This window comes from Zonotrichia leucophrys, chromosome Z (genome assembly GCF_028769735.1).
Source record: "Zonotrichia leucophrys gambelii isolate GWCS_2022_RI chromosome Z, RI_Zleu_2.0, whole genome shotgun sequence".
Classification (NCBI taxonomy): Eukaryota; Metazoa; Chordata; class Aves; order Passeriformes; family Passerellidae; genus Zonotrichia; species Zonotrichia leucophrys.
The window spans coordinates 26131017-26147211 of NC_088200.1; the positions used below are offsets into that span (position 1 = coordinate 26131017).

General features: G+C 37.2%; 1 protein-coding gene across 1 annotated transcript; it reads right to left on the reverse strand.

The window, feature by feature from the left end:
* Positions 1–1000: 1000 nt before the first annotated feature.
* Positions 1001–16191, reverse strand: TMEM267 (transmembrane protein 267). Its single transcript, XM_064736327.1, has 4 exons — positions 16045–16191; positions 13903–14074; positions 12028–12415; positions 1001–5948 (listed from the first exon to the last, which is right to left on the reverse strand). The coding sequence occupies exons 3-4, from the start codon at positions 12349–12351 to the stop codon at positions 5613–5615; spliced, it is 660 nt and encodes a 219-aa protein (XP_064592397.1). The 5' UTR covers positions 12352–12415; positions 13903–14074; positions 16045–16191; the 3' UTR covers positions 1001–5612.
* Positions 16192–16195: the final 4 nt, after the last annotated feature.

Below are 16195 nucleotides of genomic sequence, written 5' to 3' on the forward strand. Positions count from 1 at the left end.
GGCCCAGAAAAACCTGAAATTTTTATAGCAGTCACCACAAAATTTGCTTCTAAATTGCTGGCAGTAATACATAAAAAGGAGGGGGTTTTGATAATCAACAATTTGAATGGAAATGTGAAACTGGAAACATTCTACCTTCTAAATTCCTTATGTCAATATTATGTCCACTACCTTTGATTTAATTTATTTTGCAGAGTTACTGTACTGAGCTTTTTTGGCTCATTTGTAAGAACTGATGTGAATGACTGGACAGCAGTTTAAAGAAATTACTCCACACCAGGCAAGGAACTCTTGCTTAATTTAATTTTTTAATGGAAAAATAAGATCAAAGCAAGACTAAATTCCCTTGGAAACATGAGGAAAGCTCCAGGGATATTACTAACATTCCTAGGCCAAAGGAGCTGTTTCTGTGGTGGATATAGCAACAGCAACTTGGCCAATTATCCCTGCAACAGTTTTAGTATACAAATCCAATTTAATGAAGATTGTTCACTCATATTTATTAAGACAAATGTTTTCAGTCTATTAGTTTTGATTAAACAAATCTGTTTTCAAGAGCTGCCTAGAAACCAACTGAATGCTTCCATCAAAAGAACAGCATAATGTCTTTTCTTATTTTCAGTATGTGAAGATTTCCTTGCACTAAAATGTTTCTGCTAAGTTGTAGCATGCCTGGTTTTTCACAGTCAGTGAGACAAACACTTCTACTCACTCCAGGGAAAACCAATACAAAATTAGCGGAAGAAATACAAAATTATTATATGAACATAGATGGAAAGATGTATGTGTATCAGTGTGTGATACATATATGTACATATACATAAACATATATATATAGATATGTATGTACATATAAAAAAGACAAGTACCGTTTAACTTTAATTATTAGGAAACAGTTTTAAATAACAGGTTTAAATAACAGGAAACAGCTCTACAATGCAGCACTCAAATATATAATTTGAAAATATAAATTCAAAAATTCAATCCAGAGGATGTAAAATTTGGGAAATTTTAAGAAAGAATTGAAGACACCAGCTTATAATTTTGAGGAAAAGCATTACTACTGGGTTTTTTTGTGATGAACACAAAGGGTACTTCAACTTGACAGCTCTTCCTTTGCTTCAATGCAAGGTCCGCCTGTAGCAGGGAAAAAAAACCTAGTTTGTGGGCTCAAAATTACCAGTTGATCAAAGCTCACAATGTAACACTGAGAATACAAAGCTTCTTCTGCCCTGAATAAATTTGCATAATTTACAGAACTTAGATTGGCTCAATTACACAACCAGACACGTACTCTTCTGATGCATTTCATCACCCAGCTTCATACTGACAGTGATGGAATAAAAACACATGTCCAAACTTAACTGTGTAGTAATATTTCCTTCAGACTGAATTTTAACCCCTTCTCTCTCCTTCTGGAACTTCATTTCCATTAGCAAAGGAAATGTTCTTCTCATAATAAGTCAGTATCAGTAGTGTGCTGTAAAAATTACTTCAGTTTAATTTAAACTTAGCATCATTTTTCCTGGGGCATGGGATCAATTATGAATAGTTCACTTACCAGTACCTTATTAAGGGCAAGTGATATAATATATACTGCACTGTAGTAGAAAATGATGCCAACAGTCAGGTGAAAATGCAGGTTAGATTTTAAAGTAGAAGACAAAGTTATAGGAAACATGTTCACGCATTCTGTTAAGGCCACTAGGGAATTAGGAAAAAAAATTATCTTATTGCTCCAGGACTGGGGGAAGAAATATTTTTCTTTAGCTTGAGCTATTAGTACCTACTTTTTACAGCAGAAATCCGTCAAAGCAAGAAAAAAAAGCAGCACAGTTCTAACAAAGTAAGTCACAAAACAGCAACACTTTGTTCAATGTTTTAAGTTCAACTTGAAAACACATGGGAAATTTTTAGTTTGGCATGTTAAAAGAATCACTGAAAAACCTAGCATTTTAGTGATATGTATCATACATTTTGCACAACATCATTAGCTTGACTTTGCAAGCCCCATTTTGTGCAATCACATGCTTTTTGTATTTTACATTTACCCATTATAGTAATGCATGCAATAAAGTACAAAGTCAGTATATTTTTAGTATCTTGGTTTATTTTTTTTATGGTTTTGCTAGACATGGTATCGATGCATAGTTGGAAACATCAGTGAATTTGAAATGCACACGGAATACTGGTAAGGAGTTGTTGGGCAATTCATCTGTAGCAGGCAGGTGTTGGGTGAAGAGGTGTAGCAGGATGCTCTGCCTGGATGGCAGTAAAACAGCTGGAATAACGCCCTGTTTGCAAAGCTATCAGAGGAGGAACGGGCTGTCCTTTTGGTGCTGCATAATGCTGAAACCTGCCTGACTCATCAATCCCAGAGTTAAACACTCCTGACAGAAAGGTGAAGCTGTGGCAGATCTGGTAAGGTACCAGATAAAGCAACAAACAAGTGGTACTGCTAACTTATCTAAAGATGCTGAGGTGACACAGCTGGTCTGGAAACATAGGGCCCATTCCTACTTTTTAATGAGTGGGGAGGTCCTCCAACAATCCCCTTTCTGAAAATTCCTTCCTTGAGTTGAGATTTGCCTCAAGGTTACCCGTCAAAGCTGAGAGAAAGCGATTTCCCCACAGTCATCGGTATCAGTGAGTACAATCAATCTCTACTTCCTAATTTCTTTTGTACCTTTGCTTCAATATTGCTTCAAAAATAGTGGACTGAACTAGACTAGTAGTTATAGCTACTTATACTGTGCAGTAAATAATTCTGATTAAGATCTTTTAGTCTCATCATTATCATAGTAAGTTATAACCCTAATAATAACCCTAATTTATCCTTAATCCTGTGGGGCAAAGCTGTGAAAAGATTCAATAATGCCTATTTAATGCATTAACATAAGCCATTGACAGGATCTGGGCCTGAGGCTGGATCCAGCTGCACCCAGAGGCCTCTATGAGGAGTTTGGAAAGCAAGAGGGTCCTGTCTGTGCCTCATGACTCAGGAGGGGGGCTTCTCTCTAATCTCTGTAGCTCCTGCTCTGCCCATGACACACAGGCTGAAACCAACACCTAACTTCCCCTTTGTACCTACCCTGGCTACCCACAAATTACAGCAGCACATGCCACGTGTCAGGTTACCTTGAACAGCTGCTGATGGCCTCAGTGAAAGCTGCCTAAATGTCAGGCTGAGGTGAGAGACTGCCATGGCTGTCTGGAGGGAGAAAAGTCATGGTACTTTGTACTTGTACTTGTACATGGTACCAAAGTACTTTGTACTTGTTGCTTTCCTTAATATGTGTCTGAGTTCATGAAGGGTTCACCTATTGCTGTGGTAGAACTGGAGTAAGAACACGGCTGGAAAAAATGGTGTTTTGAAATACAGCTCAAAGTTACTGTGAATGCTCACACAGAAATATCTAGACATAAAGAGAATTAAAATTCATAGTTTTAAAGAGAATTAAAATACATAGTTGTAAACTACTGAATATGTACCCATTAAATGGTCCTTAAACATAGCTAGAACAGTACAGTACTGATTTTAAGGACTGTGGGTAGACCTAATTACCAGAAACACTACAGCTACAGTCTGAAAGTGAGAAAGTGTAATTCTACACCTTGTTCCTATTATACATTTCCCTTTGAAAAAAAATCTGGATAAAGCACAAAATTATACAAACTTTATATCATGAAACAAGAATAGAGAAAATTTTCTACACAGGTTTCAGTCTTCACCCCTTGCACAAAATTTATTCATTATTGGCGTTTCATAGCCTGTACTTTAAAATACAAGATAGAAGTAAATGAATGAGCAATGCTCCTCTAGTAAACCATCCTGCATTTGGATGAAAACCAGTTTTGATCTGAAGCTCTAAAGCAAGATATTTCTTATGCTGTTTCTGGAAAACTCTAAAGGACAGAAATTCACAGCATGAGGATAAACCTCTAAGGGGGTTTTTGCTCTTCCAATCTTCTTTCCAACAAAGAAACCTTTTATTCATTTTATAATAAAGGCTAGACAGGCCCACTGTACTATCAAGCAAGTTTGCATTGGCATAAGTTTCTAACGTGAAGAACAGACAGGACAGTGACTATTCTTTTGATGCAAAGACACATTTTAAAGAGGTGCAACACTTTCCATGATTAGCATAGAATGCTTCAAACAGCCTTAAGGATACTGCAGCCACAGGAAGTTTCTGGTACTTATTACAACAAGCATCCCATTTAATAATTTTTTAAACTTTATTCTAATACACATTTAATAATGTAAATGTACACATCATGTTAAACCCTTACACCCCTTGGTAACCTAAGTTAAACACATGCTACCTTATACATGCAGTTCCATAAAAATGATCCCCTTTTGACAGCTATTCATCACAAGCTGGAGTAGTTAAGGCCCCATCTCTTTTATGGGCAGTGAATAAAAAATTTAAAAATTATTAATAGACATTCTCAGCTTGTATATTATAAACTGCACAAGTCTAGACAGTCTTGTCTAGTTAGACAAGACCAGACAACTTTTAATTTGGGACTCTTTCTGAGAGATGTCTATAAACAAAAACTGAATAGTCCATAGTGCAAATTACTACCTCATAAACTGCAGCATAATAACACTTGTCCTTATGGATCTTCTTTATGAGGAAATTTATATTTCTGTAGTATAATAATAATAATTATAATGCATTTTATTTTACACTTATGAGGATGATATTGCACTTAATGGAAAATGCTTTACTGAGTAGTAATATCTTTAAGCAAGCCTGTTTTATAAGCAAATTTTATTTTCTTGAGTCTCCCTGAATCTTCACACAATTCTTAAATATTAACTAAAATTCCTTGGTTTCAAATTAAACAGCATTCATATTTTGTGTATTTTTAAAAATTAAACAAATTGGACAACACAACATAATACTATAACCAATCTGTATACCCCTTTCTAATTTTGAGGCTAGTAATTATCTGAAAATTTAGTATTAAGCAATGACAGGGGGATACAGAATTTAGTAAAACACTTTGTGATTACAGGTTCAAAGAGGTGTGGATAGACAGTGTGAAATAGAGGCGGTGTTTCTTTTAAAATGCTTGAATGCAAAAATCCAGCAGGACTCCTAACATATTAATAAATTAGAAAGGCTAACAGAGATTTTTTTAGAATTCCCATACACTATTAAATTCTCAATAATATCTGCATTTATATAGAACTTCAAATTTTTAAAGTGTCATACAAATACTATCTGGATGAAACATATTCTCCAGAGGCAGAATAGAAATCCAAAGTGAATGGTGATCAAATGAATGGCACCATAACAGTAAAATGCAATGTAATTACTACAGAGAGAAACTAAGTACTTTATAATCAGCTCACTATGCATGAACTATCATGGAAGACCACACACTGTACAAGGGAAATGTAGAGATATAAAATTATTATTATTCATTAAATCATTAAATAGGTTCTGTGCCCACAAGGAATTGACACAAGAGCTGTAATTGGCTCCACAACTTTAAAATGCCTAATTCAGAAGGTGTAGGAAACACAAGGAAACCCTTCAGTGACAGACAGGCAGGTTATTTCAAGTGCTTGCACAAACCACCTTGAAACGCCATTATTCCTATACATCAATGCGGATTCCATGTTTTATGGACATTAATTCTCTAGTGCCTGTTAAATACATAATAAATGAACACAGATGAGGTAAAGATGCTGTAATTGCCACATACAGCCAATATGGCAAGGGAGGAGTTTTTCCAAACGGGCAGATCCAGAGGCCATGACGAATCCCATCACGGACATGATGAGAAGTCCAGGATATGAACAACATCCAGGGAAGAAAGCACCATGAGTCCTTAAGCCTGAAAAGCTGCATGATAAACTTTAATGTCAGAGCCACCACAGGAATCACAGTAGAACAATGAAGAAGTGGTCTCCGTGGAAGAGTCAGAGCAGCCTGTAGAAGAGAAAAATATTACTGCCAATGGCTACAACTGTAACAAGAGAAGAAAAGTTTCATGAGTGTATACAAGTGCATTGTCAGGTGACTAAATGGAAGCAGAAATAAAAACATACTTTCCACTGAAATAATTTAAAGCCAATTTTATGCATGAGTGTTGTGTTCTGCCCTGTCTCTATGTATGACATGAATCATGCATCCTACTAAGTACTATCGTCAGCAAAACAGGGAGGGAGAGGGATGAGGAATCCTGTTTGCCACACAGTCAGGTGGAACACGGGAACCTGTATTATCTGCTGCACTGATTATACATCTTTAATTTCAAGACAATTAAAAGGAAAACAACCATGCAATACACTTGAAATATTTAGTATGTTTTACTTGAAATAAATCATGTGCTTTAATGGTATTTACTCCCAGAAAAACATCCTGCATTTTACTATAGTTGTCACCTGTAAAGTTGGTTTAGTTGCACAGTGTTTTAAACACCAAAATAATTTTCAATAGGACAAAAATATGAGCAAAGTTACATGTATTTTGATCACCTTGAGACAGTATTCTTCATGGTCAGGCAAAACGAAGTTTATGAACAAAGATCTGAAACATTTGTGAGTGGGATTTTTGTGTCAACAACTTGTTTAACAATAACTCAGCTGAAAGTCCGATATTTGGTTTTAATATTGATGAAGCCTGATATTTGGTGAATGCCTAGGTACTGAGATTAGATTTAGCCATTTTAAGAAGTGATAATGTCAATTTAACACACATGTTTGAGGAGATATTCTGTGGGTGTACTCAGTCAGTAGCAACAGTTAAAACCATCACCCCAAATTCAAACACAATAAAAAAACTGTAGTGGCATTTTGGATTACTATTTCACAAAAATAAGTAGATTCTTGTGTCTGTAAGCACAGGAGAAACAACAGCACACTACCAGAAGGTCTACAGAAGTGCTGATGCCATACTCATTGGCTCAATTCAGTCGCTGGGGGACACTCAGAAAACCTGTAACAAGGCCCCAGAGATGTTAAGCAATAGTGTATCTTTGCTGCGTTGAGCACATCCCTCACTGCTCCTAGTGCATAAGGCAAACAAAGCATCTCTAACCTGTTCATTCTTCAGTTGTGTTAATCCTTGCAGGATTCAAAAGGAAGAGGGCCTGGCAGTGGGACTCTGCAATAGGTTCATCAAGCTCATGCATAATTTAGATAACTGCATGGAACACTACCTTCTCTGCAAGGAAGCTCTGATGTAGCTGTAGCCAGTTTATTAACTGATTAGAGATGGGAAGTTACAGGCTACCTTGAAAAAAAGCAGCTCATGCTTTAAACCACAGCCAACCATAAAAGGCCTGCAGAAAGCTTTGTTCTATTAGCTTGCCACCACACACTTGTCCTTGACTCCTGATCAGGTAATGGGATTTAAAAGCTCACAAACTGTCTCAACAATTTTTAACTCTAATGTGGTGGACGCAATTCCTTTAAGTTGGGGCAAAAGGTGTATTTTCTTCAACTTCAGTTCTGTTTCACACAAGCAGATTGTTCATTGATTAAGGCAGAAAAATCTTGTGATGGTGAAATTTTTTACCACCTGCCTTACAAAGAGTCCAATTTTTGTTACTGCCAACAAAAGGCTCAAAAGTACATACTAACTTAATTTTGAAAAAACCTGAATGTTTCCACAGATAATCTACTGACTGGCCTCTATTTCTGCACTTTAGAAAAAAACCCAGTAGAACAGTCTAAATTAGTCTTTTCCCTCTGGCTTATTAAGGTTAAGTGCCAACAGCACACAATGGGTAAGGAAAATTTTAATCATACTTACGTACACTTAGTCTATCAGTATTGGTGATAAATTCTTAAATTCTTTTAATATAAAATGAAATATCATGATTTCATTTTATATGAAAAGAATTTAAGCATCAGTAAGGTGATGCTTAAATTCTTTTCATATAAATTTCAGATGGCAGGGTTGTTCATATAGCAAACCTGAGTGTTCAATGACAGCAAGAGAAAGTTCTATTCTGTAACTGCAGTAAGCCATCAAGCTTCTGAGATGCTGTTGCCCAAGGCCTGAGAGAGTTTCCTCTTTTACATTCTGTGACTAAAGGAACATTTACATCCTTGAGTTGCCAAGCCCTGGACACAGACAGGTAGTTCTGTTAGCTGATTTAAGCTGCTACAATCTCTTTTTCCTAACAGGAAAACTTGTTTGCCTTTAGAAAGCACCAGATCTTTAAAAAACCCCAAAAACCACAAAAACAAAAAAAAACCCCACCAACAACGAACAAAACCAAAAAAAACCCCACTGCAAAACACAAAAAAACTCTTTTCTGCCTTAGACCTCCTGGAAAAAGTTGCAAACAGAATTTATTTCCAAAAGACCTTTTCCATTTGCCTACATATGCAATCAGATGCAAGATCATCTTGCAGTTGCTGCTTCTCCAGCCTCTCTAACTACAATGAGCAGCTGGAGACAGGATACAATAATTGCACGCAGGAGAACCCACGCAAATTATCTGCTTTAATGCTCATGGAAACGCAATGGATGTTAGGTAATAACAGATGCTCCCTCACTGATACTCTGTGGTGCTTCACAACCCTGAAGTCTTTAGTTCATAGTAACATATTCAATGTAACATACAGTAGCAATATTAACAACATAGTAACATATTCAATCCTACATCAATTGTGCTAGCACAAAGCTTATTCTCCTTCCAGAAATGCTCCTGTACAGCCTGGGTCAGTCATGGGCAGCACATTTCCCAGCAGTGCCAGTGTTCTGTATGTTTGCCACCAACTGAATGTTCTACACTTCCAAAATTTGGTGACTGTTTAGCACCAAGACAGCAATTTCTGCATGTCTGTTCTGCAACGTGAGTGTCTGGGCTACAATCCTGGTGGAGTCTGGGAGCAGCCCATCACATCATACCAGCATTCCTGACTGACAACAGGCTGCAGGAACTACCACCTTTGGAGCAGTCAGTGGGACAGGTTCTTCTATACTTGTGTGCACAGTAAAAACCACATGGAGCACAAAGAACTACAAATTCCAAGTAGTGGAGTCATTGTAGACTATCATACTCGTTGCAAAAATAATGTGGGCAAAAGGTCAGATCACATGGTACTTGGTACACAAGTATTTATCAGAGCAAACATACAAATACCACAGGTGACTATTTACCCTGAATACTGCAGAAAAATAATGATGACCATGAAAAACAGACCAATGGCCAAACAATCCAGGTGCTGAGTGGCGTCAGCAGGAACAGAAGTAGGTGACTAGAGTAGTGTGAAGGTAGCAATTGGAGGCAGAAAGGCAGTACCGCCTTGTGCCGCACAGAAAGATTACTCTAGAAAAAATAACTCGTCATCAGATTTAAAAGTGATGATGATGAGCTTTACAGGTGATTGTGTGCAGTAACGTGAAATATACTATTGGTACAAATTAGTAATAATGGTGTGGTTGGTTAATTATATGAATTAATTTTTTTAGTTATTTAGTAATGTGTTGCAAAAGCAGTAAACATGTTAGTATCTTAAAGCAGTTACTCTCAACCATGCAATTTAAAGACAAACAATGGGATTGTAACTACAAAATATGTAGTAAAAAAGTATCCCATGAAGTGATAAATTAAATAGGTGACAGCCTGAAATTATGCCAAGAAACTGACAAGCACATCATATAAAGCCAAGGAAAGAAAAATTACATACTACAATCAGATCTAGCTGGCTAGACAGCACACAGAAGAAAAGTTTATGAGGATTATGTTACATCACAAACCAAAGAGACTGATGGCACTGTAAGAAGACAAAATCTGTAACAGATTATTACTCTTTTTTTAAAGGACAGAAGGATTGTACTTTTCTGCCTTGAAAGGAATTAAACTACAGTATTTGGCTCAAATGAAGTCTCACCCAAAATACTACTCGTGGTTTTGGACAGGACCCTTTAGAGGTAATTTAGGCAAAGAAACACAAACTTGTTTCCTTAAGATTTTTTTTTTAAAGTTATTTAGTTGAGAAGAGAGTCTTTGCAAAGCATACGGGCTTTGCAAGTTGTAATGACAGTCGAGAGACCTACACCGGATTATTTCCTTTATTAGCCCAGTTAACATATGGAAAGCGAAGAAGTTGGTAGGCAAATCACTTTGAAAAAGCCTTTGAGCATCTTGTCTTTTCCTTACCTCAGCTAAATACATTTGGCTACTAAAATGGGCTACGATTCTATCGGCAATGTTTTGTGTTTCTGATTTGAAAAAAATTTTGAGGGAGATCACAGAAGTCAGCTGTCTTTTGCAAAAAAACCCTTAAAGAACAAGAGAACTAGATCTAACTGCCATCAACAATTAGAAAATTAACTGCTATCTGCTTGGGAACTGAAACAACACAGGAAGAAATTAGGTCACAAAATTACAAAAATTTGCTTGGTTTCACATAGTAGGGATAGTCTAGGCTACAGAAACATTCCCCATCAAGGAAGGTGTAAGTATATTTAACCTTGCCTCCCTACCAAGTGGCAAGTCACCTCCCGATTCCATAACACAATTCAGCAGTCAGCTTCTCAAACTGATATCGGTGAAGTGTGACATCTAGTGGTCATAATTAAGAAAAATTCTGGCAATCATCTCAAATGCATGAAAAAGCAGCAATAAAATTTTAATACTTTCTAATAGCTAGCCATTCACTTACTTGCATTCACTGATTTTAAAATAAGAAAAAACAGATGAGACTAATAAGAGATTTAAATTCTATTCCATATTGCTATTCAGCAGTAACATGCGATCCATTAATCAACCAAGATAACTTTCCTTTTCTTTACATAGTTTTGTAATTGCACAGCATTTCCACATGCAGGAAGTACAGAAGAGAGGAGAAACAGGGACTACTCAGGGAAGAATGATGCCAGGCACCAAGACCTGGTGGAGCCTGACTGTCCATGTGGCAAAATGGTGGTCAGTGGTATCCTGGACTGCACTGGGAATGTGGCCAGCAGGTTCAGAGACGCAATTCTTCCCTTTCCCCTCAGCATTGGTAAAGCCAAGAGGGGAAAACTGACCACACTCACAAATAAGAGGCATATTTTCTCTACAATAAATAGTGATGCTCTATGTAAACAAAAATTATTTTTCCATTTTAAGTCTGATTTTTACATCTCAACTAAAAGCAATATTTGCCTCTTGCACTTAGCTGTCACTTAAATGTTTTTTAAAAATTGGTAAGCCATTGTTGTTCTTTACTTACATGAATATAAAAAACAGGGGTTTCTTCCTCCCTCCCTCCCTCCCTGCCTGCCTTTTACCTATTTCCCTATGAACAGTTAGCTATTCCCCATGAACTTAATAGTACTATGAGCAAACTAGAGGAGGAAAACTTCTGGAAAAGAGCACCATAATCTGGTAGTACTAATGCCATTGAGAAACTCTATTCTAACAAGCAGTTCTGCAAGTAGATTATGATCCATTCACTGCTTAACAAGAGCCAATACACCTTTCTACATTTATTAATAAGCTGACGCTTGCTTATCTACTAATTTTTAGTTTGGTTTTTTTTCCTCCAATGAACTATATTTAAATGCAACTCAAATTGCCTTTTTAGAGGTGACAGCTCACATATAGCTTGTTTGTGGGATAAATATTTAGGGCTGGCTAAAACAAATGTACTACTGAATTATAATGACTGAATTAAATTAAAGAGAAGCTCTGTCATTTACATTTCAGGTATTTCTAACCCTTACTGTAAAGAGAAGTTGGAATAATCCACTTCATCCACAAAAGTGTGCAAGGCAGCTTTTAACTCCATAAGCTGGATAACAAAGCAACTATGTGATGCATGTAGAATAGCATCTACATGTGCAAAACTCTTTTTTTCCTTTCTAAGCAGCAGAAACTGAACACTAGATGTAAAATATTTTAATGGCTTTTAAAATTGCAACAACTGCATAGAAACATAATTCCTGTATATCTATGAAATTTATTTAATTAAATTATTAACAGAACTATTTTTGTCTAGGACATGGTAGGAGAAAAGTAATGTAAACAGTGAAAAAGTACCAAATTACTGATCTAGTGACTTACCTTTAATGACAGAGATCCAGCAAGAAAGAAGTGGTCCACATCAATGACAGAGGCAAGAAAGCCAGCTAGGGTGACCTCAGTGAAGTCACTTTTCTTCCTGAGTCCAATCACTATTGCCCAGGACCACATCCCCAGTATGCCATGCACTGCATTATCAGATAAGGCTCTTAGCCAGTCATTCTGCTGAATGAAGGAAAACTGCAGGAGTCTGTCTGCTACAAAGCAGAATATCCCCAAACCTAGACTGGAAAGAACCGACGCTGTGCTGAAAGTCTGGAGAAGAGCGTGGGCCTTTTCAGTCTCAGATGCCATGACAAGAGCCATGCTGCAGCACACAAAATGTCATCAGGACACACACTGTGCATTGTCCTTCGTATTGACAGTTGTTCTGTAAATGTCAGAGATCAGAAAGGAAACTATTAAACAAAGAATATCCACTAGCACAAAACATTTGTCACCACAGCTACAATTGGGCATTAAGATCCCAATTTCACTGTTTGCATTTAGCATTCCCAGGGAAATTTTTTATTTCAATTAGTTTATTGACTAGAACACTACAGCTTTGAATTAAAACACCTGCCTTTTTTTAGAACCAGCACAAGTAACACAGAGAGCTCTAATTCTACTTACTGAAACCTTAAATATTACAAAATAATCTGAAACATCTCTGTGATAATTCACTGAATGTGTTTCAAGCTTCCTTCTTATCTTAAATACATTATTTAACCCAATTAAGTACTTTACACTATAATAACCAAAGAAGATTCGGTTTGGAAGATTCTTATGACTGATGCACAAAATTCCAGCTTTCTCTATAAAACAACTGTTAAAACTGAGTTTTCAATGTACAATCCAAACCACTGCTTTAATTTACATTCTTAACATATGTAGTACTCCCCTGGTACCCTTTCCTGAGCAATGCCTTGTTTAATTTGGAGACTGGAAGGTAGAATAAGCCTTAAGAAACCCAAACCCACTAAAATATATTCATTATTTATAATTAACACACAAACAACAGCCATTTAGTCAAGCAAAGTAATCAAAATAATTTCCTTACAGAGCAAAACTACCTAAGCTTTTCCTCAGCATGTGCTCCAGCAGAAAAGTTGGCTGTTGCTTTTAGGATTTATCTACCGTCTGCGACCTTACCTTCGTAACTCCTCTTTTTGCAAGGGATGATCTAACTGTCCCAGCTGTTATGCAAGTCTTATTTGAGAAGCTGTATAGACAGACCAGAGTTTTAGAGCCTACATCCTGCCTAAAAATGGATACTTCCCATCAGTTCACCATTTTTGCACAATACATTTAATCTTGACAACCCTTTTTACTAGATAAATTCTTATTCTGAAGGGCCTTTTTGAGTGTATTAGACTTTCTAAGCTAATACATAACAATTTATGATTTTAAACATACTGTAAATCTTAGAAGATATAGATGTTTGCTCCGGATTATTTACATGCCTGCCTGTTGTAGAATTATCTGCAAGAAAGAACTACTGGCACTCTCTGTAGGAAAAGAAAAAGCCCACTGAATCATTTATTTAGAAAACATTTTAAAAAGTAAAAGAGAAGAAAGCATGAATAATACATGGACTTTGCACAGAGATAAAAAAAGTGGGTCAAGTTTAGAGTTGGTTAACATGACAGTACTTCTTCTGAATGAATGACTCCTGAAACAATGGAAGTGTTGTTTTCTGGTGGGCACCCTTATGGTACACAGGACATTGCTGAATAAACTCCATGTTAAGGAAAAAAATGGCAGTCTCTTCGCAAATGTTTATTCTATATGGCCATCGTGTCAGATTTGATTTAATTTAAAATTACCATAAAGGCTGTGTAATAATCCAATCTGTGAAGAGGTCATGTAGCAACATACCTTTAAAAAGCACACCAGTAATTAGAATCAAACTTCCCCTGGGACTAGGACATTTTTTTTCCCATCACAGGTGCCTTACTCCAGTAGGAAATGTCTGTGGTCTATGCCTCAGCGTTGAGCCTCTGTGCTTTCTGAATCCAGTCTGCCCAGCCCAAACACCACTTGTTCCATCCTAAATTAAAACAAACCAGGCACTGGTAAGCACTGATATTAGGGAAAACAGCATACATGAAATATGAACAACAGTAAAAAAATCCAGAAAGAATAGACATATAGTCAATTAATTTGTAAACAAATATAATTGAGGTAAAAGCAACCTCAGCTAAATTTTGAAGTGCTGTAAAAGAAAGCAGAAAAAAACCATAAAAAACCACAAACCAAGAGAAGAGCAGAAATAAAAATGGAACACGATAGTAACTAAAAAATAATAAAACACAAAGTCCAAAACCAAGTCCAGTCTTCTACATAACTGCATTTCAACAGATAGAGCAATCCCTTTTCATAGATTTCTTCTTGTGTCTAGAAGATTCCCACCTAATGAAATGTTTAAAAGTCCCATTCAGGGATCTCTTTTTAAATTCCACCCCATCACTTAGTGACCCTGGAATAGACAAAGAGAGACCTAGAAATTCATATAGCAACAGAGGTCTGTGTCAGTTCTGTTAGGCTTACACTTGTGCTATGGGTGGTATTAGCATGTGTTCCTTGAGCCAGAATGAAGAACAGGATGCAAAACTGGCTTCAGGTTGACCATAGTCAAGAGCCATGTCCAACTGTTCTTTTTAAGCCGTCTGTTTCAGCCTCCTTTTAAGAAAAAGATGAGTGCCACCTATGTAAAAATCAACTCACATTCCCAGGTACAACAGAATTTCCCAGAATTTTTCTACAGATCAAGAGAGAAATCAGACCACAAAAAGCAAACTCTGGAAAACCAAAATAATATCTGAAATTATAAATTTTAATGTAAAACTAGACCATTTCTTTCTCCCTGAAAAATGATGCTTTTCAGGCTCTTTACAAAATATCACAATAAAGTGTAGATTTTTCCAGCCTATAAATCTCAGAAAGCAGTAGCGTAGCTTACATTCTTGCTAAAACAAAAAGTGGGGAATAATTCATACGGAAATGTTTATAGACCTCTGTGTGGTCAATACAGTTAACATCCTGAAGGGAAGTTCTAGGTTGGTTTTATGTAACAGCTGAGAGAGTAACCCAGCTTTGAGCTGTGGTTTCTCATGACATTTTTAAATGCAATGAAGCACTGAGCAGAATCTCTGTCTATATTCTCAAAATGGAATTTTGTAGATATGCTTACTTTAATTTAAGGACGTTACCAAAATAATTTTAAAGAACACACAGTTAACACTTTAAATTACTTTCACAAGAAGTTATTTAGATCAAAATTGTACATACACTTTTGGGAAAACAGCTAAGAAGCTATGGTGTATGAGCAAAACAAAAATCAAATGGCTAAAATTATCACTTAGAAATATTGCTCTGCATAATTTTTGCCCCAGTTTTGCATGATGCTATTAGATACATGAATACATATAGGAATTTAATGCATGAAGTTACAGAATCACAGAATCAATAAGATTGGGCAAGACATCTGAGATCATCTAGTTCAACCTACAACCAAACAACACCCTGCCAACTAATAGAATGATGCATTCTACATAGGAAGTTAAAAGACTTGTAATCCCTTACAATTCTATAATCTCCTAAACCCCTTGTTATTTGATATTGGATGTTAATTTATGTTAAAAACTGCATGAACCAGAATTACGACACCAGCTCAAACCTTTAGCATACAATCTTGTCGTAAAGGAGATCCCAGCCTAAGACTGACTGTGAAGAACTGACAGTGGCAATATTTTTAGGTCAGATAATTATAACACATTATTGGAGTGATCATGCAAATATTTTTGAGCCAGACATAATTACAACGCCTTTTTGGGGTTGGAGAGGGCAAAATCCCAGAAGGAAGCGGTAGGATTTTACCAAGACGCCGAAGAACAAACTAAATTAAACCGAGCAGGAAATTAACCTGCGAACCCGAGATCAGCGGGAGCTCGAGGGGAGGCGCGGGCCTCGGAGCCGCCGCCGCCCGCCCCGCCCCGCCTCGCCCACCCCGGGGCCCACCTGGAGCGCGGCCGCCGCCATCCGCCCTTCGCCCCACGGGGCTCGGCCAGCCCGATGCCGGCCGGAGCGGGCGGGCAGCCCGGAGGCAGCGGGCTGGAGAGCGCCCCGGGCAGCCGGTCAGGAAGCATGCGTGGCCGCGGAGCAGGCTGGG

Coding starts and splice junctions, on each gene's coding strand:
- TMEM267 (XM_064736327.1), bottom strand. CDS start 12,351: ATGGCTCTTGTCATGGCATCTGAGACTGAAAAGGCCCACGCTCTTCTC. Junction 5,949..12,027: donor CTGGATCTCTGTCATTAAAG/GTAAGTCACTAG, acceptor TCTCTTCTACAG/GCTGCTCTGACTCTTCCACG.